The 26,993-nt window shown below is 42.1% G+C and overlaps 1 protein-coding gene across 1 annotated transcript; it reads right to left on the bottom strand.

Annotated features, from left to right (window-relative positions):
• Positions 1-356: 356 nt before the first annotated feature.
• LOC306969607 (myocardin-related transcription factor A-like) lies at positions 357-26,993 on the bottom strand. The gene is given in 19 exon segments (XM_079565270.1): positions 357-916; positions 990-1,035; positions 1,833-1,901; positions 1,984-2,082; positions 3,795-3,911; positions 4,013-4,189; positions 5,361-6,161; positions 6,287-6,426; positions 7,687-7,915; positions 9,472-9,601; positions 9,676-9,866; positions 10,043-10,114; positions 10,190-10,258; positions 10,328-10,449; positions 15,453-15,694; positions 15,696-15,799; positions 15,912-15,967; positions 20,730-20,795; positions 26,878-26,993. Coding segments are annotated over 19 exon segments (3,348 nt in total). The 5' UTR covers positions 26,981-26,993; the 3' UTR covers positions 357-401.

The following is a 26,993-nucleotide window of genomic DNA, read 5'->3' as shown; positions in this document are numbered from 1 at the left end:
AATAATGTAAGTGCATCTACGTACAAATCGATGCTAAGATGTGTTGTGCACGATAAATAAAGGTCAGAGTGTCCTTTGGTTCAATGAAGACGAGCGAGAAGATCCAAGCGCCCTTTTTAAAGCTCATGCCGAAAAGTGGAGTCGACAAAACAAACATGGAAACCCACCTAGACACAGGGAGAACATGCAAACAACCCATAGCGCCGCCCCACGGGAACAATAAAGTCTACAAATACAAAAAAAAATGTCAGCTCAAATCAAAAAATGACATTCCGGTATCTTCACAGGCGACTAAAAACAAATCGTTTTCATAAATTAGACAATGAAGCCCTAAAATATACATTGTTTTCGCACATCATTGGACCTGGAGTTGTGTTCATTACATTTCAGTGCATATGTTGTCACAGGCAGGAGTCCCAGGCTGTCTCCAGGTCATAGTTATCCAGGAAGTCAGTGGAAAAGACGCTTGGGGGTGTTGGCGTGGCTAGTTTCGGTAAATCCTTCCTATGACTCTCCTCCATCGTCAGGTCCAGCCAGTCCATGCCGTCCACGCCGTGCTCCTCCGAAGACGCGCTCGGTTCTGCGTCCATTGCGTCCATGGGAGAAGAGGGGGGATGGTCCAAGATACTCTGGGTGCACAACATTTGACTGTGCAGGTCGTCGATCAGCGTCAGCGGGCCGCCGGGCTCCACTCCGAGGAGAGGCGTACCCGTGGTGCTCTCCAGGAAGTCCTCCAGCCGCCCGGCCCTGTTCCGCTCCGGGGCGCCGGCTGACTCGTGGGGTGCTGCTGAGGGTGCGGGAGGAGCGGGGTCAAGGCAGGGGGCGGTAGCGGGTGACAGCAGCGGGTGGAGTGGAGAGGAAGAGCGGTGGAGGGAGTCGAGGGCTGGGTCGGGACTTGGTTTGAACCGGGAAATATCTGGACAAAAAGATAACGCCACGTAAAGATGATGTTTTTTGTTGTTACAAGGGCATTAGCTAGTGCTTGTTACCTCCTGTCTTCAGAATAAAGTCAAGGAAGTCTTCGTTTTCTGTGTCCTACAAATATGAAAACAGTAGTTCAGTTTATAAATTTCCCATCTCTAGACCAGTGTTAATTTCGTTGACTAAAATATTTAGTCTTAATTTTAGTCAAAGTGATATTTTTGACAACTAAAATTGGACTAAAACTAAATTAAAAGTTTCTCATGAGACTAAAACTATGACTAAAATGTCCAGATCTTTTAGTCGACTAAAATAAGACTAAATAAAAATGAAAAGGAGAGACTAAAATCATCCAAACTTCTATTGACCGTCTGAAAGAGCCTCATATAATTTAAATTCTCTGCCAAATGAACAGGTCTGAGCTTTTTTCATGTGGAAGAAGCTCCATGAAGTCGAGGACCTTGATTAAATATGATTATAATGAATTTTATCAATGCAAAGTCCACTAAATTAGTCTTAAATTTAGTCGACTAAATTGACATGCAATTTTAGTCGACTAAAACTAGACTAGAATTGAAATGCTTTTTTTGACTAAATCACATCTAAAATTAAATTACATTTTAGTCAAAAGACTAAAACTAAATTAAAATATGTTGTCAAAATTTACACTGCTCTAAACCTTGACCTTTGGAAAAAACGAAGCACAGGAAATCGTAGATGAGAACATGCAAACTCCACACTCTTCCTGTGAGGTAACTCAGAAGCCAATACCTAATACACGGACCTAAAATGATTGCTTTTGCTAATACAGCTTGTAATCCCAAACATGGTATCCCTCCTTTGACGAAGTGACCACTCAAGTACGACGGCTTTCCATAAATCTAATCTGGTGACTCGGGGTTAAAACATACTTTGGCGTCAGATGAGGAGGCAGCCGGAGAGACGGGACTGAAGAGGAAATCAAGACCGGAGCATATTTTCTGGGAGAGGTGGGAAAAAAAAAATAGATGTAAAGACTGTAAATGCGTGGATCAGGCTTAGTTTTGTGCAAGAGGGCCATACATTTAGAGCGGGCGGCGGTGACGGCACACTCTCGTCACACAAACTCTGGCTGAGTTCTTGATGAGGTTCCGCTCGGCTCTGCTCGAGTCCGCTTTGATCCTGAAGTCATCAAAAACAGGGAAGAAAAGGAAAGCGTTTGAACGGCGTCCCGATCAGAATGGCAAAATACGTTTTCAAAAATCAATCAGAGTACATGGTTGGCAGGTTCTCCAGACCCAATAAGAGCAGGGGCATTTTGTGGTTCGCGCGGGGCAAAATGATGCATTACATAAATAATTGCGGTCTTTGCCGATTGTGACCATTTTGATTCACGTGCGATTAACCTGAGAGGAATTGCCGGTCGATAAAATCTCCGCGAACCACTCTGCTCTTCAGACTGAAATTTGCAGAGTGTGATTCATTATAATGATATCCTTTGCACAAACGCCCTCCTGTTCCATCGACTGAAATAGCAGTGGCGGTGCCCGAGTGTGACTTTGCGCGGTTAAACACCACTTTAAATAGTGCCATCATGGAGATCCGGGAGAGCCGCTGAAGCCTGCTGAGGGAGCAGTATATAGTAAACAGCACACAGTGTTCCGCCAAAGCGCCGCATTTTTCACACCGCGGCCGCTCCGCTGCACCTGCACGCACTCAAACGGCACTTCTCAATTAGCCCTGACGCGCCTTTGTACGCTGTCTATTATCAACATAAATCACTGTAATGGCGCTTGTCGTTAAACTAATTAGCAAAGCAATAATAATCTGCATCGGGCGGCTGTCTGACTTTCATCACGGGCCGCTGTCAGGCTCTCAAACGGAATACTTCATCTGTGATCCTATTGACTTTGACTTTGGAGATGTGACTGTATGGGACTCTGACAGGCTGCTCTGTTGCAGCAGCTGTGCTCTGAGCGGAGGTTTGATCAAGAATGGGAACTGAGCGGCAGGATCATAAAAGAAATGGCTGATGAGAACATAGTGCTCTCAGTTTTGAATTTTAGAATAGTGCTTTTTTTTTTTTTATATATAAATGAAAGAAAATACCCGAATGTCACAAAAGATCATCATTTGTCATTTATAAGACAGCATTGTATATTTAACATCTTAAAAACATCCGACTTATTTCCTCCACTGCATCTTGTCCAAAGAGTGTAGTACTGCTGTGATATTTCACATCATATTGTAGAAAAATCCAATCCAACTGTATAAATAAAGCTCTCTGGAGCAACCTAATCTACCAAAGTGCTGTGCACATATTCTGAGTGCAATACACAGATGTAAGATATGAAAAACGGCATCTTCAAAACAGTAAAATAGCTATCAGGCAGAGGTAAAAGCCAGAGAGAAGAAATAGGTTTTGAGAGGACACTTAAAATAGGAAGGGACTCGACTTGTCCAATATTTAGGGGAGGCTTATTCAGAAGTAGGCTTGCATTGTTATTAGAATAACAAGGTCAAGGATAAAAAAGTTTTCATCTTCTCTTTCATCTTTATTTGATCCCATATTCTATAAAATGTAAAACAAATTTTGGAAACATAAATAAGAGCTAAGTGGATTTCTTGGAGTGGGAGGGGATAGGAAATGTGGGCGGAGATAAGAGCGATGAAGTGTTTTCAGCTCACTGACAGAGGCAGAAAAACATGCTTGGACCAAGCAAACAAATCTGCAAGTGTCTCTTAAATGAAGTAAAAAACTTAAAACTAATGTGGTAGAATTCTTTACCAAAGCATCCATTTTGAATCCTCCCCCCCTCCCCTTTAATGCTGTGTACAGCCCAGTATCATCTCTCCTATTGTGTGTGGCTGCAGAATCTGTATGCAAATCTCACCTTTGAGCTCTGCTGTTTCAGACCTCCCATGAGCATAATCGCGTTGGCTTCATTATCAGGCCGAGGCAGCTGAGCAGAGCCGTGTCCTGGGAGCTTAGCGGCAGATGACTGTAATCGCTGGTGGGAATACGGAAACAAAGACCAACCACAGCGGAATTTAGCATATAAATGACCGAGAAGGTACCTTAATGATTGCAAAAGAAAACCATGACGGCTACCTGCAGTGTAAGGTGTTTGGATGTTTTCCCATTCGCCTGGCTCTCTGTTATTTGATTGGTCAGGGTGATCAGGAAGTGGTTTCCATTGCTGTCCGTGACTATGGCTGGAGTGGAGTTGTTGTGGAGATCGAACGAAAGCATGTGCTGGAGCTTCTGGTCCGGCCACACTGCGGAGACCTGGTCGGAAAATGAGAAGGACCATAAAGGCTTCACTTGAATTGTCTGTTACAAATCGCATTATGGTTGCCAGGTTTGAACAACAAAACTTGCCCAAAAGTATCAGAAAGCCATTTCACAGCGTTTGTTAACCTGAATCTAACATCTTGCTAGCCCAGTCTTTCACCCTGACCCTTTGATGATGGTAAATGACAGGTTGATTAACCAATTGGAAAATGTCATGGTCCGTCCATATCAAAACCTATGCAAGCACGAACAACTAATCAACCAGAAAAACGTAGAAACACGACAAACTTCAGTGGAATCAACAGGAGAGTGTTTAAAAGGCGAGACACTGCAGGTGAATAGGGAAAAAATGTATATTTACAGATATCAATTTGAAACTTTCGCTGTAGATCACTGGCATAAATGTGAGAACAAAATACATGGCAAGTTTTCTGTCATTTTATCTTTTCATATAAGAACAAGGTGTTTAATGCCTAAAAATGCCCCACATTTCACATTCCACATGGATAGAGCTACATTCAAATTTATGGTTTCATTTTATTGATAAATGAGTTACCAAGACTTTTTCAGAGGGGATTTTGGATTTCTTGTTTAGTTTTAAAATAAGCTGTTTTTTAGTGGAAAAATGTGTAAAAATGTATTTTTCGCCTTATTTTTTGACATTCAAAACTCAATAAATGGGGCTAGGGGTTAAATAATAAAAAATCCCTCTGAAAAAATCTTCCAAATATTGTTCAGTCCAAGGCTGGAAAATTTGAAGTCTTTAGGTCCGACTGACGTGGACATAGCGTCGCTAAAATGACAGAAAAATGTGTTTTGAGAAAAAGGCCCTTAAAATTGTGTTCTCCCATATAAGTCTATGGGGGAACATTGAATCAGCGCAATATTTAAACATGTTATTGTGAATATTAGGCATATTTTCTGTTTCCGGGTGAAAGCTTGTATGTTCAGAGACCAATTTGGCCAAAAAACCTGAAAACTGAAAAAATTGAGTTTTGCTTGTAGTGTCTCCCCTTAAGAGGGAATGTTTTCCATTTGTCATTTCTGGTCTATGGCCCGAGTTGTGAGTCTCTGAGGCCCAATACTATACACTAATAGAAAGTTAACCAAATCAACCAAAACTACTGCTAACATCACACCTCTGGTCTCAGACATATTTCTTTACCTGTGGAGTTTTCTGTTTGGGCTGCGGTTGCTCTATCCTGCTCTGTATTTGCGTTTGTTGACACTCTTTGGACTGCTGCTGAGATAAGACTTTCTGCTGCTGGAGTAGAGCCTGTTGCTTCAGCTGGATCTGTTGTTGATGATGATGCTGTTGTACGTCAAACACAGGCCTTTGCTGCTGTCTGTGGGATTTCTTCTTCTTTTTCTCCTGCGGCAGACACGCTTTCTGCTGCTTGTCCCCGCACTCCGCTCTCTGATCGTGCCTCTGAGTTGCCTGGTTTTGCAGTCTGCGCTGTTGCTGGAACAGGAGTCTGTGAACCGCCTGCTGCTGTCGGACGTTTTGATCGGCGTGTCCGTTGGGCAGCTCCGGACCAGCCGCCAAGGTTTGCACACTCACTTCCTCCACGACTTCTTGCTTGACCTTCACAGCAAGTTCGCCCACTGACATCGTCAGGGGCGGCTTTTCAGTTTTGCAGTTTTTATCTGGCGGTTCTTCTTTGACTCTCAACAGAAGCATGGTGTCAGTTTCGTGTTGCGACTCTCCCCTCCTCTTCCTCTCCAGCTTCGTCCGAAACATCTCCACAAGTCTCTGATTGTGCACGAGCAACTTCTTCAGCTCCTCAATCTGCTGGTCCTTCTGCTGCAACATCAAGTCTTTATCCACCGTGTCTTCTCGGGCTTTTGGCTTGGAGGAGTCTTTCTGGGCCGCGCAGCATTTGTCTATGTAAACAGGCTGTAAAGAAAAGTGACAAGGCGCTGCTGGCAAGGGGCTGGTCTGCTCCTCTTTGATGCTGATGCTTAGCTGTGGAGTTGACACAGGCCGTTGGTCAAGCTAAGTTACGAGAAAACAGAAGCACAAGTTTGTTTTTTGATACCATTGTAGGGTTTTTAAGACATACTGTATATATCAAGTACATAAAGTTTTACCGTTTCTCCTAAAGCTTCTTGGGTTTTAGGTTGTTTTGGCCCCGTTGCAAGAATGGAGTCCTCCGGGACAGTTAAGGAAGCACTGGAAGAATTGTCTCCTGAACTCCTGATCTGGAAGGTGGAAGTTCTCTGCGTGGTAGCTACAGCAGAGGAAGGAAAATGGTTATGGTTCTCTATTTGTTATAACGATACACGGGTTGTTGAAACCGTAGCAACATAAGCCTCTCAACCTAATTGTTTGGAAAATCCTTCCACCGCTATCAAAGGTTATGCGGCTCCATGGCTCCAATGATGATAATTATTTAATCGCCATCAGTTCATTTGCTTACCAGATGGTAACGTATGGCAAACTGATGGCCATTTAAAGGGGTGGCATTAGCTGAGTTGGTAGAGCCGTACACCCACTAACCCAAACGTTGCATGTTCAATACAGTTACTGGCAATGCATATCGTCAACCTCATTCAAGTCATTTTTAGGACAAATTGAGATTTTTTGTTTCATTCTCTCCAAACACGGCTGCATGTTTTGGTACAGTTGTGTCCTGTGTCCTCTACTTAACAGAATAACTGTTACAGGTTTTTCCCTCCTCTATTTTCCCCCCAAACCTTAAAATATAGCTTAAACATTTATGCTAGCAGACTGGCGATCTTGCTGCTCATATTCATGTATGGTTATTCATATTACAGCTCACTCTATTGCTGCTTGTTTTCTTTTCTTGCCTATTTAAAGTACACTTGTATCTTGCCTTGTCTGAAGTTTTACAGAGCATCGCCACCTCTTTCTTTCTTTCTTTCTTTCTTTCTTTCTTTCTTTCTTTCTTTCTTTCTTTCTTTCTTTCTTTCTTTCTTTCTTTCTTTCTTTCTTTCTTTCTTTCTTTCTTTCTTTCTTTCTTTCGTGCCTTCCTTTTTACATACCCTCCCTCTTTTCTTTCTGTCTGTCTTCCTTCCTTCCTTCCTTCCTTCTTTCCTTCCTGCCTTCCTATACCCTCCCTCCTTTCTTCCTTCCTTCCTTCCTTCCTTCCTTCCTTCCTTCCTTCCTTCCTTCCTTCCTGCCTTCCTTCCTTCCTTCCTTCCTTCCTTCCTTCCTTCCTTCCTTTCTTTTTACATATCTATGCAAATTGCTTACATGCATTTCAGAACATGTTTGTAGAGACCACAATGTTAGCGGCTTTATTCATAATAACCCCCATGTGGTGCAGGAATAGTTTGGACAATTGCAACCTTTGAGATTTGGTTAACTTATTTTTGGTTCCCGACACTGGCACTGACTCCAGAAAATAAAAAAACAAACAAAAAAATCAGAGATGCTCATTATTAAAGCAACATTCTTGTGCAGTACATCCTCTTGTGCCCCTGTAGATCCTATAGCCTGCCCCACGCTAAGCCGTTTGGCACCTCACCTGCCTGTCCGACGAGTGAAGACAGCTGCAGTGAGAAACTCCCATTAGCAGCTGTCCTGGACGCTCCTTCCGGCCCCGGCTCTTTTGCCCCCCCTGCTGCCTGAGAGCCCGCACTGCCCCGGCCCGCCGCGCTCCCCGCCTGGTGCGCCCTGAGCCTCTCTATCAGGTCGCTCTTGGTGCCAGACACGGTGAGGCCGCGCGACTTCAGCTCCGCCTTGAGTTCCGCGACCTGACAGCAGACAAAGTGGAGGGAGATTGAAGGGGAAAGAGCGAACGGGAGCAAAGAGGTGAGGATAATGTGAGATGAGAAGAGAGGAGGATCATGGGAAACGGGCGAGAAAACAGTAAGACAGAGCTATCCATCACTGTCGCGGAGCCGCTTCACAACGACGACAGCTTCCTTCAAAAGCATCAACTGCTGTTTGTTACAGTAGGAGCTATAGGTGCAGCTTTGGGGAAATATCAATCAGGATAGTTTTGTAGTTTTGTATGGCACTTCTTTATTTCTTATTCTTGGATTTCTGAGACTTTGTTTTGAGAAACTTCAATTCCCACATCATCCGAAGTACTTCATAGATGCAAGAAAAGAGTTGTATGATGTGACTCTTGAAGGCTCTGTGCATAGGGTAACGACTGTTTCCTGTTTGTGCATTTGCCATGTATTTAAATAAATAAATAGATGAATATTTAAGCAGTTTGTGGCAGAAAGCAGCTGTTGGATGATTACTTGCAACATTTTAAAAACATTGCTCAGGAATATACTTCAGATATGTGTTTTTTCAACCAAGTATTTTATCATCGAAGCTAAAGGCTGATGCTAATTTCACACTAACAAATGTTAGCACCCCCATCTGAACCAATGTTTATAAAACACACGTGGCTTGACTTTTACTTCAGTTTAGTTCTGCTCTTTTTAATCATTTTTCATTCATGTTTAAATGTGGACAGGAAGTGGTCTTTACCCTACGCTGGCCAACACGAAGTAGAATCTATTATGGGGTATGAAATGCTCGCGGGTTATGGTGCGTTCATGTGGTGCTCAGGAACTCGGGCGAACAACTTCCCAGTTGGGGAATGCACTTGAACGCTCTCTCAACTGGGGGAAAACGACTGGGAAACTCGGTTCAAAACGACTTCCGCACCTGACAGAGCAAATCATCTGATTTGTTCATTTATCGTCTGTGAGCTTTTTAGCTAAACACTGCAACTTTTTTGAGTTTAGTGTTAGCTATGGTCATCCTCGAAGTGACAAAATTGTGAGTGAAATGCCTGACATCAATGCTTGGAAAAAGTGAATTTACGTGATTTTTTTTTTTTTTTTTAAACTAGCGTTTAGCTTTTGAGATGCTGACAACACATTTAAATAATTACCTGAGCTAAGCACTAATCAATGATAAAAGACTGTTTTTATTTGATGACATCAAAATCCCCACTTTGCCACATAAAAACCACATCAACACAAAGCAACTGGGAACAATGATGTCACATCTCGGGAAAACGAGCACCCTAGTCCACGTGAACGCACCATCAGTGGCAGAGCCCACACCCATGTTTTCAGTGGTTGGACATGCGCCTTGCTTCTGGTGCCTGTGTACACTGCTGAGAGTGCGTTTGAGAGTGTGAATGCAGGATAACAGATACAAGGTCGGCCATAGCTACAATGCGGAGAGTTCACATTGACCTCCCACTTATTTATTTATTTCATTGATAGTCACTGTTTTGACCCAATTATAATGTTTTCCTGCTAAGATCGTTACATCTCTTTGGTATCATCGTGAGCTTTACCTTAAGTTCATCCAGATTTGGGGGCAGACATGTTGCTCTGTTGATCTCCTCTGTTTGAGAGTTGGATGGGACCACTGGAACATCCACAGGTAGCACTGATGTGAGACTGGATTGCTCCTGGTCTGTCTGTCTATGTATATTAAAAAAAAGTATAGTAAATATAGTAACTAGGTTTCATATCCAGTGTGTTCACTGAAGTCTTACTTGTCTGACTGAGTGGGGATGGAGGAGTGTCCGACGCTCTGCTGTCTGTGCTGCTGACTGAGGATCTGCAGCTGGAGGAAGAGCTGTTGCTGCTGCAGGAGTTTGGCATAAGATGAGTCCAGTTTTGGAGGAGCCTCCTTATCGCCTTTCTGGTCCGGCGGGATGTACTCGTGGTACTTCAGCTTTTTAATCTGAAGGGTAAACAACAGGTTTGTTTGGTAGAGCGTACCTCTCCACTGTAAGTTTTTTTTTTTTTTTAGCTTTGACATTAGCAACTTTGTTTGATGGCATATTGCAATCGTGACGGATTGATCCCTCATATATCACTTGTATAAAAGGAGAATTTAAACCCATTATAACAGTATACCTTTGGCTTATCGTCTTTCGGTTTCTTCTGTTTTTGGATGTTGTGCTCTGGTGAGTTTATCTTCAACTTGTTCTACAATAGATCAGCAAGTTTGTAAATCCATTTCAGTTTGTACAGCTGCCAAATGCTTCATAGTCTCACATGTACCTCAGCAGTTATCCTCTGGGCACATGTTGACAGTGAAGTCGTCAGCCTTACGGGTGAGTCTGTAGGATCCTGTTAGGAAAAGTTGCATGAGAATCGGTGTTGACTACATAGTGCAGTACATAGACTGTGTGCACTTACTTGTACAGGAGATCGGGCTTGAGCGAGTGTGAGTGCCCCAGGGGGCAGAGGGGAGTCCTGGCTGTCGTTACTGTCCTCGTCACAAGAGGAAAGCTCATCCGAGGCCTTGGAAAACTCTGTGTCTAAAAGAAAAGTCAGATTGGGTGTTTAATTTGTGGTCTGTGGATTTGATCTGGCACTGACATGTAAATCTCAACCATGATCATTGAAGTGACATGATTTGACTTTGAGTAGGTAAACAGCGTATCCTGAATTCAGCATCTCAAGTGAATTTGTAACACTTTCTGAGAATTAAAGCAATGGAATAACACTTTCACCAAATCCTAGTGATGTACATCATATATGACCAAACAGATGGTTCCCCTATGAATTATTACTAGGGGTGTAATGGTTCAGCTCTCTCACGGTTTGGTGGTGTTCGGTTCACAGTGCAGGATCCACGGTTCGGTGCATCATGGTGCAAGTGCGATATAAATGGCTAAGTCTGTTTTGAAATAAAATTGTCTAAATGTTCATTATTAGGCAGTAGCCTATTTGTTTTATAAATAAATTGACAATACTTTCAAATTTTTCAATGTGGCTTTTCAATAAAATGTGCCCCTGAGTTCACAAAACAAAATAGAAAACATAGTGCTCTAAAGTTAAAAGGAAAAAAGCAGCGCGGTGTGGACCATGTGCTCGTTAAATGATCAGTTTCAGGTTCACTTTCCATAGGGAGATAGAAAAAGCAGCTCCTTTGATTTGTGGCTTGTGTTTGGGATGACATTCTGCTTGTACTTTCTTGGAAACAAAGTTTTCAGGCGGATTATGTGCATTTGTCTGCGCCACCATCGTGCAGTGCACTGGATCTATACTTTACCGCTGCCTGGACATCATCATCATCATCATCATCATCATCATCTTTGAACACAGATTTCATGTGTTTTTGGAGAATGTCTTTGCCTGCAGCCTTCAATTTAGCAGCATGTGATGATGACCCACATTCGCTCTGTTTACGAAATTTAGACTCAAACTTGCACCGTCACTTTAGTACAGATTTCTGCACCGTGGCACAGTGCATTGTTACACCCCAAGAATTACATTTTCAATATTTTTATAGTACTTTAACAGGTTCTGTCTCTGATGAGTGTAATAATATACTGTGTATCAAAATCATCTGCCTTACGTTGCCTAAAAACATTGCCTAGAAAACAGGTAATAGTAGTTAAGCCCTGTTTCTGTGCACACGAAAATGTTTGCAGTTCCCTGCAAATGGCACTTGAACTATTGTGAAGCCGTTTGAATGAGGCTTAACTAATAGCTGCGAGCTATACTGACAGAAGGAGAGGACTGGATACGACAAGATTCATGCCTATTCATGAGGGAACTAATGTATAACTCGGTTAAGCACCATGGTACACTTCAGCCTATACCATAATATTAAGACACCTCCCAATCCCTGCTATGATAACAGTATTATGTGATAGAATGAGACAAAAACACTGTCTCATGAAAAGGTCATGTAATTTGTCAGATCACAGAGCTCTATGGTGTTCCTATTATCCTCTCCCTGGAGATATTATCATCATGTCATTATGGTGGTTTTGCAAAGTAAAGCCACCTGTGAGGCTCCCGTGGACTACAGAAGATTATCCCGGCGCCTTATTGAATCATAGGAGCCGCTGTGGGCTGCAGAACTCACCGCTGGCCGTTCATTTACCAAGCTGTGATGAAAAGAGAACGCGGGTGAGACTTGATACCCTCTGATGCAATAATGTGGAGTCTAGTTTCTTCCAGGGCGGACACAATGTATCCGTCTGCTGTGTGGTGTGTCGGTTCCCTGTGACTCCCGGCCCCTCCGCTGCGGCGGCAAACGGCCGTAATGTGGTTGGGTTTATTGTCTCTCGCTGACGGAGACAAATAAGCTAACAACATTGTACCGTATCACACTTCCGCGCCGTCTGCCCTCCCACGCATCAATCAAGCAGCCGGTCCTCGCTCATAATCTTAGCACCATGTTGCCCATCGCCCTATAATCATTTTAGGTTGTGTGATATAAGAGAACAGGATCCACTGCTTGTTGGGAAATGTTGAAAGTGACACTGGTTATTCTAAAAATTAAAACACACACACAATTGCTAAAGGTCAAATTGCGAGGTCATTTCATTTTGTGCGCACTCCCACCTGCCAAATAGCAGCGCGGTTCTGCCAGGCTCCCCCTTTAATGACTGTAAATGAGCCCGTAATTGTCCTAATGGGAGATAATTGCTTCTATTAACACCGCGATCATCTCCGCACGCCGACAGTGACGGAGGAGACGTCTTCGGTTCCTGTCTGTCAGGCGCGGCGCACGGAGCCATTCATAATTCAGTCGACCCCGTCTCGAACTTTGGGGAGGAGGGGGGTGACATCAATTTGTACAGCAGGTGCGACGGGACGGCCAAAGTTTGGGATTCGCTGTTAGCGCGTCGGGAGCGCAGCTGGGGGGGAGATATTAGTGAATTAATGAAAGCAGATGAGGGCGGCGAGAGGGGCCAAGCCTGGTGAGGGCGGTGAGCGTGCTTCTGTTGGGCGTCAGGCCTCCACAACAAAGCAGATTAAACATATTACGCTATGAACATTATCCGTGCAGAGTGGCAGCTGTGAACAAAACATAGGAGGCTTCAAACACATTGGAGAGTGAACCCTCACCTGCACGCCGGTGTTTGTTTTTAAAGGACAGGTGGCCGGTGTCGGAGCGTTACGCAATCACGGCAACTGTTTTATGTTTTGAAAGTGGGTTGAAAAAAAGGACTCGCTATTTCAGGCTCTTTGCAAGATAGATACAGACGGCGTCTCTGTAATCGCCCATATATGGTCATGTTTGAAAACAGTTATGGGGGAAACAATTTGGAGAAAAATCCAAGCTTTCTTTAATGATTCAAAAACTACTTTAACAAATGCTGAACTATGAATATAGTTTTCTACTAAATACAGATACAAAGACATGAAGGGGAGCAAAGTGGTTCAACAGCCCATGAATACATAAATAACGAAGAATGCTAACAGGATGCTTCATGATAGCATCGTGCTAATGCTAATGGATAGCTAGCGCTATCTACGACTGCCGTTTTTTCACTTCTACTGAACAATCTGCTGGGAATAAACATCCATATGGGCCCGAGTTACACTTGACTTTATTTGTATGTGATAAATAAGTTCATATTCCACCAGAAAATGGCTAGAAAGAGTGGAAAATTGTGTTTTCCAAAATATTCTATTTTCCCCCTCTGCAAAACCACGCCCCCTTCTATGACTATGCCGTCTGTATCTATGCTCTGTTTAGAAGTCAATAGACAGGGAGATTAACATTCACAAGTATGTATGAAAGCTTTGAAAAATTGCAAGAGCAAGACACCCTCAGGCTGCACACTGATATCATTAGCATAGCATTAGCGCAATGGCGACATGTTTATTTTATTTTGACCGATTGCAGCCCCACCTTCATTTAAAGTGCCGTCTGTGGTAATAACTAAACATGCTCAGTCTGCTCATGGCTTGAAACAGCACTTCAAATCAAGGTGCGGCTGCAATTGCTAAAATGTTCAGTAATGCTATTTATGCGCTAATGCTATGCTAATGCTATCAGAGTGCCGCCGTATTAATGAGTCATAAATCAAACGTGACATCTTGAGGGCTGCATAATGCTGTTGTGACTGTTACATCTCACGTCCCTTAGTAAATGGCTTGCTCAATCACTTATGTAATTGAATGTTCATAATTAGCAACTGTAATGTGCCAATGTGAGCCCTGTTCCAGCTGTTTTAAATGCCGGCTGCCCAATAAAAGCGCTCCATTCGGTGTAAATGACTGCACAAAGGCTGGATCAACGCGCTCTGGTTCCTCTTTTCTCTGGGGCATGTTTGCATAAAAAAGAATCAATCCTGTCAATCTGTTGCACCAGTTAATTTTAAAAAGACAGGAAGTCATTCAGCTGCACACTAAAAAAACACACTATTAATTTTAAATTCTTAAACAGAAAGTTTGTAGACTGCAAAACTAGTTTTATTACTTTGACTTTAGGTATTATAATTGATATATATTTTTCAAAGCAATTGTAAGTTTTCATTCGTCTTCTGATAAACAGTAATGTAAAATTATTCCAACTTGCACATTGCTGAATTCAATATGACTTTCTTGGTTTTCAATGGAAAACAAAAATAAATAGTTTGGTTTCATTTTGGGCAACATGCGGATCCTAGCCTCAGAGGGGACTCTGTTGTTGTTTGTGTGTCGGCAATGTGTCTATAGTAGAATGTCTATGCTGTCAGAGTTCAGATGCTTTTCAAATCTTAAAGGAGCATTTTGCAACTTTTATGTGTAAAAATAGTTTATATAAGTGCGTATTTTACCTTGTAGTGACCAAGCGGCTGTATGAGTGGTCAACATGGCACCTTTACTTTCCATCACAGTGGTCTCTATGATTCTCCGGGGTCAATTGTTTGGAAGGTTTCCACTGCTGACGGACCCTCTCACCCGAAAACCAACAAAACAATTGATCCTGGAGCGTTGTAGAGACCACCAAGATCATAAGTGAAGGCGCCATGCTGACCACTCATACAGCCGCTGGGTCACTACAAGGTCAAATATGCACAAATGCCTTTTTTTTTCAGCAGAAAAAGTTGCATAATGCAGCTTTAAGGTAGACACGTAATGTAATATATATTTGAGGTTCTGAGGTTTAATCATTTTAAATAATGTCTATGAAAGGATAAATATAACAATGACAGAGACAGAGACACCGGAACTAGGGCTGGGCAGGAGTTTGCCCGCAGCTCCCTCTGTAGGCAGAGGTAGGAATGACAGAGAAGCCAGGGCTCTGTTTCTGAGAGAGAGACTGCACAATGCTGTGACAAACGCAGTAACTGCTCAGAATGGGAACAGTGATGGATTATGGGCTTAAGAATGCAGTTATGCAGTGGACAGTTTTTGTTTTATGATGCATAAAAAGCGAGGATGTACATACTAAACTACCAGGTATGTTTTTGACGAGTGTACAACAAGATAACACAGCTAAAAGCTCAAGCTAGTCAATTTTGACGATATGTCTCTTTTAAACGCTGTCCTGGCTGTCACAGATAGCCCATCTGAACCAGGGTTATCTCACCTATGATGACATGTTTGACGTTGGAGTGAACAGGGAGGATGTTCTTCTGGATGAGCTCCATGGGCCCGGGCCGCTGGGAAATCTTATCGTTCAAATTGTCCGCGAGACGAGCTCTTTTCAGCTGCCACTGTTGGGCCTGCACGGACGCCTCCGATGACGCCTCTGAAAGCGCACAGCAGATAGACTGTTTTAACCTTTCTGTCAAAACACCATCCGAGTCTGTCAGCCTTGTGCGGTGTTCAGGCAGACGGGGTCGAAGCACGGCTCTCACCATCTAAGATGTGCATTCTGATCAGCTCGGCGCGCTCGGGACGCCTCTGGATCTTTCTCTTCAGATAGTCTTCAGTCTGCAAAGAAAAATGGACACAAGCCTTGAGAACCTTAGCCGTTTTGTGACATGTTATATTTCATCATGCAAAGCAAAGGTTTTGTAATGTATTTTTGCAACTTAATACTCACTCGTGCACGTTCAAGGTTCCGTTTGTGTTCGTGGAAGGAGGCTGAACTTTTCAGAGCTGCAAATAAAGATATGCAGAGGGTTAGTATTAACCATGTACAGGGCTGTATCTTTCTTTGTTGACAACATTATGATGATAATTAGCTGCATACATACAGGATTTGAACTGAAAGGAATGGCTGTGCACATCTTGGATATAGGCACTGAAAACAGACTTTACTTTGTTGTAGGTCCAAAAAGTATTTAAAGAAAATCTCACTCAATCAGTGCACTTTGGAAACACTACATGTGTATGTATGAATTTTCCAAAAGCATCCAACCCTTGCACTCGTGGTCCAATTACCAAAGCAGTGTTAAAGGGCTGAAATATCAAATGGGACGAGCTCCTCGGGGTATCTGCTCCACCAGTGGTATTTCAGAGTGGGGCCAGCCATTACAAATGACTCAAATAACACTTCTGTGGCTCTGTAATTATGCAAAAGGCAGGGATTAGTGCTACTGAAAACCTTAATGCCTACGGCCTGCCATGGCTTTTAAATATAACGTAGGAGAGTGAGCAAGTTATACCAGAGAGGCCATCATTTAGCAGCTTTTTGAGCCTTTTGTTTATATGGCTGGTCTATTGAAAACATTTTAACATTCCCATATTATGCTTCACTTAGCGATTTAAGAACACTTTAACATTTTTCTGCATGTTTTGTATTGTAAAATGGAACATATTTTTAAGGACAAAACAGTAAAGGTCATTCACACTTGATCATACTGCAAAGAGAAGAAGAATTTTATGCGGTGCAAGAGATTATTTTCAGTGCTTGAGAGGAACATCACCGCAGCATGCAGAATGGCAAACTCAAGTCAGCCTCTTCTTAAAAAGACATGGATTACAATAAGATTTCTCACTGAGTCTCGGAGGCAGCAGCATGTGTCTTTGCTCTTAGCCTCTGGAGATGATATGAATAAATATTACAGATCGCAGTGTGACATTTGAAGTTTCCAGAGCTTCCACCAGTAGATTGAACAGGGCAGTACCCGGCACAAATGTCTCGAGGCGTGCACTGTTGAATGCAAGAAACAGCCGATATTGATTTTTACTGTACGCCTCGTTTCAGTGAATCTTCCACTATACTAAACAAATAAGTTACACACTGTAGGTCCACTCCTTGCGGCCCTTCTCTGAGCTTGAGTCCATGGTCATGTTATAGGAATGAAACCATATAGCAAGCCATAAGTCTGACCATTACAGCACATATGATCTAGAGCTCGCAGTATGAAAAGAAGGATGCCAATGTGAAGCACTTTGAGCGAGTCCAATGCGGGATGTTGACTTTACAGCAATGTTTTAATCTGTGCAGCCAAAATATATTTTACTGTAGATTTTTCATATTGATTTGAAATAAGGAAAGAATGATAAATACATACTTAAACGGAATGAGGGGGACAAAAGGGTGAATTTGTGCTACATTTTTTGGCTTTAAGAGTGTTTTGACATATTCTTAAAGCCTACCTGTAAACTGCACTGCGATGTACTTTAAGGCTCTAAAGTGATAGTCTGTAAGTTTAAATATTTCACAAATTTACTAGTGCATTTACTTGTGTATAATTGACCACCTGTGTCTGAATGTTAAGGTAGCGTAAGTAATATTAAATAATAATATTTTTTCTAAAGTCTCTCCTCCCTTTGCTGATTTCAGCAACTAATCAGAATACGCGGGATTCCACTTTGACCAGTGATACGAGCCTGTGAACCGGCCTGGGTCAGGTCAGGTCCAATCAGGGGAGAAGGGGGAGGAGCTTGATTGATACTTTTGAAAATTCTGTTCCTGTGCTAGTCATTTTGCAAACTAGGCCTTTACTTTCAAATTTCACCCTATCTCTCCTTACTTTGCAAACTTACAGACGATCACTTTAAGAAAATACATAATAACAGCATAGATTGTGGGTACTCGGAGTATGACACAAACTTAGGGGTAGAAGTGGGTAGAGTAGCTAAAATATTTAATGGTAACATTACTTTGAAATAATTTGACTCAAGAAGAAGTAAAAAATAGTGAGTCTAAATTATGAGTAAAAAAAAGTACTTGGAAAATGCTGAATGAATGCTGTGACTTACTGTAAAACTGTTTAAGCATAAAAGTCTGATGATTCAGTAGTGATATAAATTATGAGAAACAAAACATGAAATGATGGGAAATAATCCTGTATTTCCAAAGGAAATGCTCCAAAGTATAGTATATAGTATAAGTATAAAGATTTTTTTTCTGAGGAGTAAAGTACACGAAACACAAACTACATTTATTTTAATGCGTCAACATTAAAGTGAAGTTAATAAAATAAAATAAAATAAAAAGTGAGGAGAGAAACTGCACAAGGAGTTTGAATGGCCGCCCTCTGGACGCAGTTTCCGGGTCCCAGCCTGTAGCAAACAGAGGAGGAAAACCACCTTTGTATACTTTCAAAAGTAAATGAGTAAGCTCCTTCGCCTCCTCTCCTGATTGGCCCTGACAGGCTGGATTTACAGGAAGAGCTGGTCTCATTGGTCAAAATGATAGCCCGGGGATTCTGATCTCATGTCTCATTTCAGCAAAGGAAACATATAATAATAATTTAATATTACTTACATTGTGTCAAATTGCAGGCCCGGGCGGTCACTTGTACCCAATCTTTTACATTTTTAAAATATTTAAACTTAGAGACTGTCACTTTAAAAATGTTGCTGCACTGTGGAACAAGTAACTATTCTTTTTTACTCAAGTTAGAGTACAGATACTTCAGATCATCATAATATTACTCAAGTAGAAGTAAAAAAGCACCATTATGATAAAACTAGAGAAGTATATCACTAAATTAAACTAGATGTAGCTTTATGTTTTAAACTGCCTTTGCAACCACTGAATCTGCGCTTGTAATTTCACGCTAACAGTCCGTCGAATGTGCTTAAACTCACAGGCAGAACGCATGTTGCAGTCCTCATACTGTATTCCCCACCTCACACACTCACTTTATTGTGGGATTAGCCCTTAGGCAACACGACTGGTACCGGCTCAAGCCTCAGTGCACGTGGCTGAGCTGCACTAGCACTCTCACTCCACTGCACCCGAGGGAAACGCCCACCCACCACCTCCCTCTGTCACCCCACCAACCCACCCACAAAGGAGCTGTAGGGCAACCTGCCAGTCAAGCATTTTCACCACCGCACATGAGCCATGGGATCCCGGATAAGAAAGCAAGGCACTGGTTTGGAATTGGAGAAAAATGCAGGGAGGCAGCCTGAGGAGAAATGGGACAACAGTGCAAAGGGCAGAAGAGGAAGGAAGAGTGAAGTAGGAAAGGGAAAGACACTATTTTGCGCATCACTGGTTTCATAATGGGTTTTTGACAATCTGAAAGACGAATTTCTTCCCATGTGATCTTTCATACGGACAAGGTTTAGGGTCCTTCCGCCACTGTGTAAGATTTATTCTTTTAATATACTATCAGTAGACGTCATTTGAAAGGTAGGTTTTGAAATCAATATTTTGTAAACATGTGTATACGATGCCAACATTTTAAAATTTAAAGGTGGTTTTACTCATAACAATTCTTATGTTGACTTTTATGATAATCATTCAATCAGGAAGCAGAAAGAGCCCCACAGTCCGTGTTACCATTTGAGAATAACCCAACCGCAAAGGAGCTATAGCTAAAGTGTAAATTCATATCTGCGTCTTCAAACCAAACTTCCTTCCTTCCGCCATTTCATCTACATTTCCACCGCATCATTGTCATGGAAGCATTTGAAGTTTTGTTAATCAAATTATTACTATTGTTTTTATTGGATGCTTTTGTGCGTCTTTTTAAAAGTAAACAAACAGCTAGCGTACGAGCTAAAGACATTTCCTCTTCCTCCTCGCTGAAGAGGCACCAAGAGCCCCCCACACCTGCAGTACAGCGGAGGCGTCACAAGAGGCGCCACACGAAAACAAAAAAAGGGGCAAGCGAGGATTTATCCGGGCAAGACTCACAACTAAGCCACACATGCCGTCTGTCCCTGCGAGTGTTCTGTTTGATGGACGTTCGCGGGAGAATGAAACAGGAGGTGCAGGAGGAAGAGAAAGGAGGAGGTGGAGCTGACCAGTGCAGGACACCACGCTCTGAAACAGGGACAAACCCAGGAGGCGCTGCACCGTTTCAGAGGATCAGAGGAGACTGAAGGCAGCGTTCGGGTTTCCTCCGGGTGCTACGTTTTCCCCAACCTCCCCAACCTCTCCGGCTCAAGGGAGAAGCCACTTGCCTGCTCAGTGGACCATATAATATTGCTTCTTCTCAAATATAACCTCTTTCATGGCTTTCTAAAACAATCTTTTCTCCTTGGCCTCACTGTCGTCCCCTTAGTAGGCCTACCACAACCTTTCTGGGCCCTATTTTTTTTGGCCCACTATTTAGAAAGTACTATACTGTATTGAATCATAGAATGGAAACCAATCACCTCAACTCACACAATAGTATATAGCAGTATTTCGCTTTATCGACTGGTAAACCCTTTGGTAAGTCTGCTCTATGGCAATAACCTTTCCCCATTTGGCATTATCTAAATGCATTGACATTTACTGACTACACTAACTCCCCACCTAAATGCCAATGCGACACGTGATTAAGTCTACAAACTGCTCAAACGACCAACAATTGTCCTACTAACTATTGTTGAGATAAAAACATTTATGGTGAAGGAACATGTTCTAGAGCTACAAGCTACATTTAGAATGACTTTTTAAATGCAGGATTGGTTCTTAGGTATATTTCAAACTGTAATTTACAATGCGGATGAGTGTTGCATTACTTACGTGGAATGATGCCCTGATTGACAAGCTCTTCTCTGGTTCTCCTCTGTTGCAACTTCAACTGGAGAACTACACAAAGCAGATACAAAGACTTACTACTCATTACAGCATATTAAACACTGTACAAGGTGCACTTATTGGTTCAAGTATATTAGTTCTCTAAGTGGTTGTGAAAACTGCTTTTCGGTAAACAAAAGCACATAACTTTTGCAGGGTCATGAACTCAGCGGTGGCGTTAAAGGACTGTAGACCATTCGCAGCTCCATTATTAGCTGAAGCGTGAGAGGTGCAGACCGGCAGAGGTGTTAAACAGTGGGTAAGCATTGTGTGAAATGGCAGTTAGGAAGCAGCCTGAGAAGAATAGTCTATAAGCTCGAGCTGAGTGTAAAAAGTCGAACATTTATTTTAAGCTCAAACCACCTGAACTATATCATTCAAAAGCAGTACATTTGATTTGCAAGTTGTACGTTGGCCGCTGAACTTACTGCACACTGCACTTGCTATGGAAAATTTAAGTTGAGGGTCATTTCACTGAGAAGCAGAAAGGTGAAGAACATTTTTGAGAACCCGAATCCTGCTCTTATTAGGCTTCACTGCATTGTTTTGTTTCTAAATTCTCCGTCATAGCTATGCTGTTTTTAAACATTCACAGAAGTCTATATCTGTGCGATATAGATAGCCTACTCTCGGCTGTTTAAAGAGATGAGAATGGCTGACCAGTTGAGTCTATTTGCTCCCTGCATGGTGTGGATAACTTCCTGTGTGCATGTAGTGTTGGGGAGTAACTAAATTCATGTGGGAGTATTTAGAAAACAGTTACTTTCCAAATATATCACAGTACTCAATCATTACATTTTTGCTCCAAATTGCACAACATTATTAAAGGAACAGGCCACTGTTTTTCCATACTCAGATATGTTCTTGCCTGAGCTTAGACGAGTTGATGCGTACCTACGTGTGTAGTTACGCGATCCAAGTATAGTTACACAAAATTAGACAATGTCGATTTTCTAAACGGATAAAGAGGGGAGTAAAGTGAAGATATTACTGCACGGACGTCGAAGTGCTCCTAAGGTGTTATTACGCCTCACAACTGACTGTAACTGTACATGGATCTTAGAAAGACTCACGTGACATATTTAAATAGGGGAAACGTGGAAGAGCTTGGTCGCTTCTAACTTCACCCCAGTTTGGCCACATAGAGGACAGGAGGAGAGGCTAAATGCTAACAACATCTTTGGTCTTTTTGCGTGACTGAGGGCACCCGTAAAGACCAGACAGGTACACATCAACTCGTCTAAGCTCAGGTATGAACATATCTTTGTATGGAAAAACTGTGGCCTGTTCCTTTAAGACAGAACTTTAAATAATGAGCTGTTTTTCCTCCTAAAATAAAACAAAGAGTTCAAATCGCCTTCTGCCACAGTTCAAACAGACACTGCACATGTGCGTCACATGATACGCTGTGATCTGCAGCTCCATTTGCCAAGAGAGTTTCTAACTAATGGTAAGTGAGTTTATAACAGTTTATAACAATCGTCTTCATTTTTGTAGGCTGAGCATACGCCGTATTTATACATAAATATAATGACATCAAATGTAAAAGTATTCTAGAAGTATTCAAAGTATTCAGAATACAGTACTCGGATCAGACAAAGTAATGGAATACATTACAAAATACATTTCAAGGCAAGTATTCAGTAGCTAAATACAATTTCAAGGTATTCTTATTATATTCTTATTCCTTTGAAAAAACGAAATAACATTAATAAACTAATTCATATTTAGATTGAAGTCAAGCCAATTGTTTTTCATTAGTTCTGATTCTGGCGCTATCACGTGTGAAAGAGACTTTCTATCTTCCAACCAAGCCATGATCGCGGCCCTAGATTGTTCTAACCTTAACCAAATCCCGGTCCCGAACCCCAACCTTAACCAAATCCCTGTCCCGAACCCCAACCTCAAACAAATCCCTGTCCCGAACCCCAACCTCAAACAAATCCCTGTCCCGAACCCCAACCTCAAACAAATCCCTGTCCCGAACCCCAACCTCAAACAAATCCCTGTCCCGAACCCCAACCTCAAACAAATCCCTGTCCCGAACCCCAACCTCAAACAAATCCCTGTCCCGAACCCCAACCTCAAACAAATCCCTGTCCCGAACCCCAACCTCAAACAAATCCCTGTCCCGAACCCCAACCTTAACCAAATCCCTGTCCCTAACCCTAACCCTAACTTTAACCAAATCCCTTTTCTTAACCCCAACCTTAACCAAACCCATATCCCTAACTTAACCCTAGCCTCAATCCCTAACCCTAAACATTTGAAAAACTAAAATATTAACTTAATAAAGTCAACCGACAAAGCTCTGTTACCCAATGAGAATTCACAGGGGCGTGGCTAATGGCTTAACTGTTGTTAAAATGAGGCAAAGCGTGATAGGCTCAGTGCACAGAATGTTTTGGCTAACTTCCTGTTAGCCAGTGTATGGTAAAGACTTTCTGTCCACCTTTGGATGTAAATTAATAAAACTTATTTAAATGTCAAGTCGTTGTTGTTGTTTTCTTTTACCACCTGTAAAACCTCCTTCAAACTAGCCGTATCCTTTAGCTTCAGTGCTAAAACAGCTACATTTACAAACATAGAAGTATCAACACAGGAAGAAAAAGAGTGGTCTGAATAGGCCAGTCCCTGAACCCACTGTATGCACACGCAGCTCTTTTCAAGCCGGATGATTCATGCCAAGAGTTGACAGGCGATGTAAGTGATGCAACGCGCTCCATTCCGAGGAGTCATTGCTCACATGCCGAACAGCGAGCGCACCTTGACTTAACAACAGTCTAATGCAGAGTGGGGGTAATATGAGCGATCACAGCTGCAGCCGGTGCGCACGAGCTGCCACCTGTGCTGCCGCGTAACCCCCCAGACTGATGACGGAGGGAGAAAGGGAAGGTCGGCTAACTGTTTATAATATTTAAGAGTAAAACCTAAGCTGTCCTTGGGCGTTGCCGCTGTTGCTTTGATGGACTGCTGCGTCTGAGTGACACAGATGATGGGTTTTGGGGCCAACTTGATGGATGCAGGTCAGAAAGGTGGATGGGATTAATTGTTGGGAGCCACACAGTGTGGCATCATAAACAGTGTAATAGTGACATTTATAGCATGTGGATCCGAACGAGCAACAGGTAAACAGTGTAGGGTTACATTCAATTCTATACTTTACTGCCAAATAATAAATCATAAGGGATTTGTTGTGCGGTTGGTGCAATTCACGTAACATCACAGTAATAGAATGGCATTAGGATGGAAATAGCATGAGATTTAAAAGGGTAGCATTGTGGTAAATATGGCAAATAAATGGGAACAGGCACATTGTTTATTGAATGGTAGTCTCTAATGCTACCATATAGCCCAACCTGAACATAGCACAAAGACAGTCAGTTACCAGGGAAAGTTATCTGTAGTTTCCTGAAAACAGTGCAGCAAAAACCCCTTGTTATTCCTATATACCTAATTAATTCCATCCTATTGCCATATTTTTACCTGTAATAGGAATTAAAGTGGAGCAGACAATTTGTTGTTGTGTAAAGAATAGTTATTTTTCTGTCCGTCATGGAGCGTCCCATCTCATTTTTCAGTGAGGACAGCGCTGTGTTTACATCTGCACCAGGACACGCCCTCCACGGCCATGTGACCGGAAGCTCACCACATTATTGCTATTATTATTTTATAATTATTTGTTTATTTTTGCATGCTTCTTTTTTTTTGTTTAACTATCCTGGCTTTGGAATCTCTATGTTGTTGTGTTGACCTTCCTCAGTCCTGTATGAGAGTCGCATTATGGGTAAGGCCCACACCTTTAGGGCTTGCTAGTTCAACCCCGACAACAGAGCGCATACTGTTGTTGTGGCCCTACTCCCACCTTGCTCACGTATAGAAGAATTTGCCTGACTGTGCAGAGATAGATACATTTTTACCTGGGGTAGATAACTGTGGTTTGATGCATGCATGCTTTGAGTGTCAAAAACATTTGAACATAGTATCTTGTTATGGGATAATGAGGAATACCATTATCTGCGGAACAATAGTGGTTTTACTGCGTACCTATGACCTACATTTGAAAAGATAAATGATGATAAGAGTTGCTTTAAACTGGCGTGTAGATAGTGCCAGTATGTTTTGGCTTTGGAGCACTGCACTTGGTGAACTATGTGCTGTCTTTCTAGTGCTGACCTGTGGCCTTCCTCTGCTCCTCGTCTCTGTGTCACGCCTCTATATTTGTATCCATGCTGTAACTGCAGACAACCCGATCCTGCTGACAGCTCCACACACAAACACATGCACACACGGCACACTCGTAGGGATTCAAATTATGGCTGAGGAGAAAAACGCCAAATTTGCAAATCTAATTTTTCGTAATTCCCTGTGATAAAACTTGCCTCACTAACCTTCATATGGAAACATCTCGGGAGATGCTTTGTCCTCACAGATGCTTTGTCCTCACAGTTCCCTGATGCTTTCTGAACTATTTAAGGTGTCATCGGGCTCAACGCATGTTTTTACAAATCATTTGTAATGGCACAGTATATTCTAATAGTATAGAATAGTACTTTCTATATGGTATTGGTATTCATTATTTTAATAGTCGATGTTTGATCTGTAACATGGTATTTTTTGTTCATAGCACCACTAATTTACTGCAGCCGACTTTTGAGCCATTACCTCTCTTCACACTGATGGGACTGACAAACTGTGTGCTTTGGTGGCTTTGTGAAATATTATAATTTGCTTTACCCTTTGGCATCAACAAGTTTTTTTAATTTTAGAATTTTTTGAATCTCAATAGTGGGTTGTTGGGCCCAGACTGACAGCTTATATAGTAGCTATAGAAACACCTCTGAGAGTATCCTGTCCTCTGTGAGACATACCTCTGCACTTGAGATTGGGCCAAGCCTATAGGAGTATGTGAATGTCAATGTGGGGGTTGTGAAATCAACGGAGGTGTTTGACACATACTTTTATACCTTATTTAATGTTCCTTTAAACCTGTTTGTAACTACATGCATTGCTAGTGTTTCCCACACAGGGGTACAGGGACCCTTGGGGTTTGCCTGCATTTAATAGGGGTTCTTAGAATTACATCAGATTAAGAAAAGAAGGTGAGACTGAATAGCATGTGTGCATTATTTTGACTGTAATGTTCATTTTAAAAATGCAAAGCAAGCAAAAAGTTTGAATTCGAGAGTATTAGCTCCATGTGGTACAAAACACATACGTTTTATGGATCACTTTTTAAGTAATTGACAGCGTCCCTCCAGGAGGGGGAACATGGAGCATAAATTAAAGATTTAAATTGAATATGACTTTGCTTTTGACAGTGCTTTTGAAAATATGACTTATTTTACTTCAATGAAGCAGCAGAAATGTTGGGAAGAAAAGTTATTTTTATTTAAATTTTTATGCCGCTGACAGGAAGTAACATAGATCGAGGTAAAGTGCCATAGCAGTTTGACTCACTCATTTCACAATGGTTTGCGTCTATCGATGTCACTTCCTGTCAGTGTCCAATAAGGAAGGGAAACTATAAAAATCACAACAAAAATTGTGTCTAATGTGTTGTATGCCCTCGAAAGCAGTACTTTGTAACTTGTTTACCTTAATAAATCCTTTTCGTAGTCCCTCTGGGGTAATACAAGTGTTAATGGGATGATTGGGGGGGTCTTTTATCTCCCCCTGGAGTCTATGGCCAGAAAACTGCAAGTGTAGCATCCTTGCCTCCGGGTCGGAGCAACCAATACACACTAATGGAATCACGACGAAGAAGAGAACAGGCTAACGGGCAGAGCTAACTGCGGGCTAGAGCCACTTAAACAGTATTTACAGCCAAGTTTGTGTGAAATATATTATCTCCATTGTGTAATTGGATGTACAATATCCCTCTCTCCCTTTGTCTTTTCTGTCAGTGTAGTATTTACTTTCACAGACAATTAATGAGTAAAAAAACGGAACATGCTTTAGGCGCTTATGGCCTTAGTTCTACTACCACACAATCACGCATTTAGTTCACACAAAAGCACAAATTCAATGCACTAAATGAAAGTGTATCACACTGAACTAAATCGTGTCACATGACCTTGACATTTTGCCCCACCTTTTCTCAGACTCTGACAGGCCCTTCGCTCCAACTCAAACCGGACCGCTTTTTCATCCATGTCGCTGCTGATTGGCTGGGCGCGGAAAGAGGTGGTCTCCATGTGGACGCGAGGT

This window comes from Gobius niger (genome assembly GCF_951799975.1).
Source record: "Gobius niger genome assembly, chromosome: 10".
NCBI classification, from domain to species: Eukaryota; Metazoa; Chordata; class Actinopteri; order Gobiiformes; family Gobiidae; genus Gobius; species Gobius niger.
The sequence above is the reverse complement of the archived record's forward strand: the minus strand, read 5'-3'. Positions and strand labels throughout refer to the sequence as shown.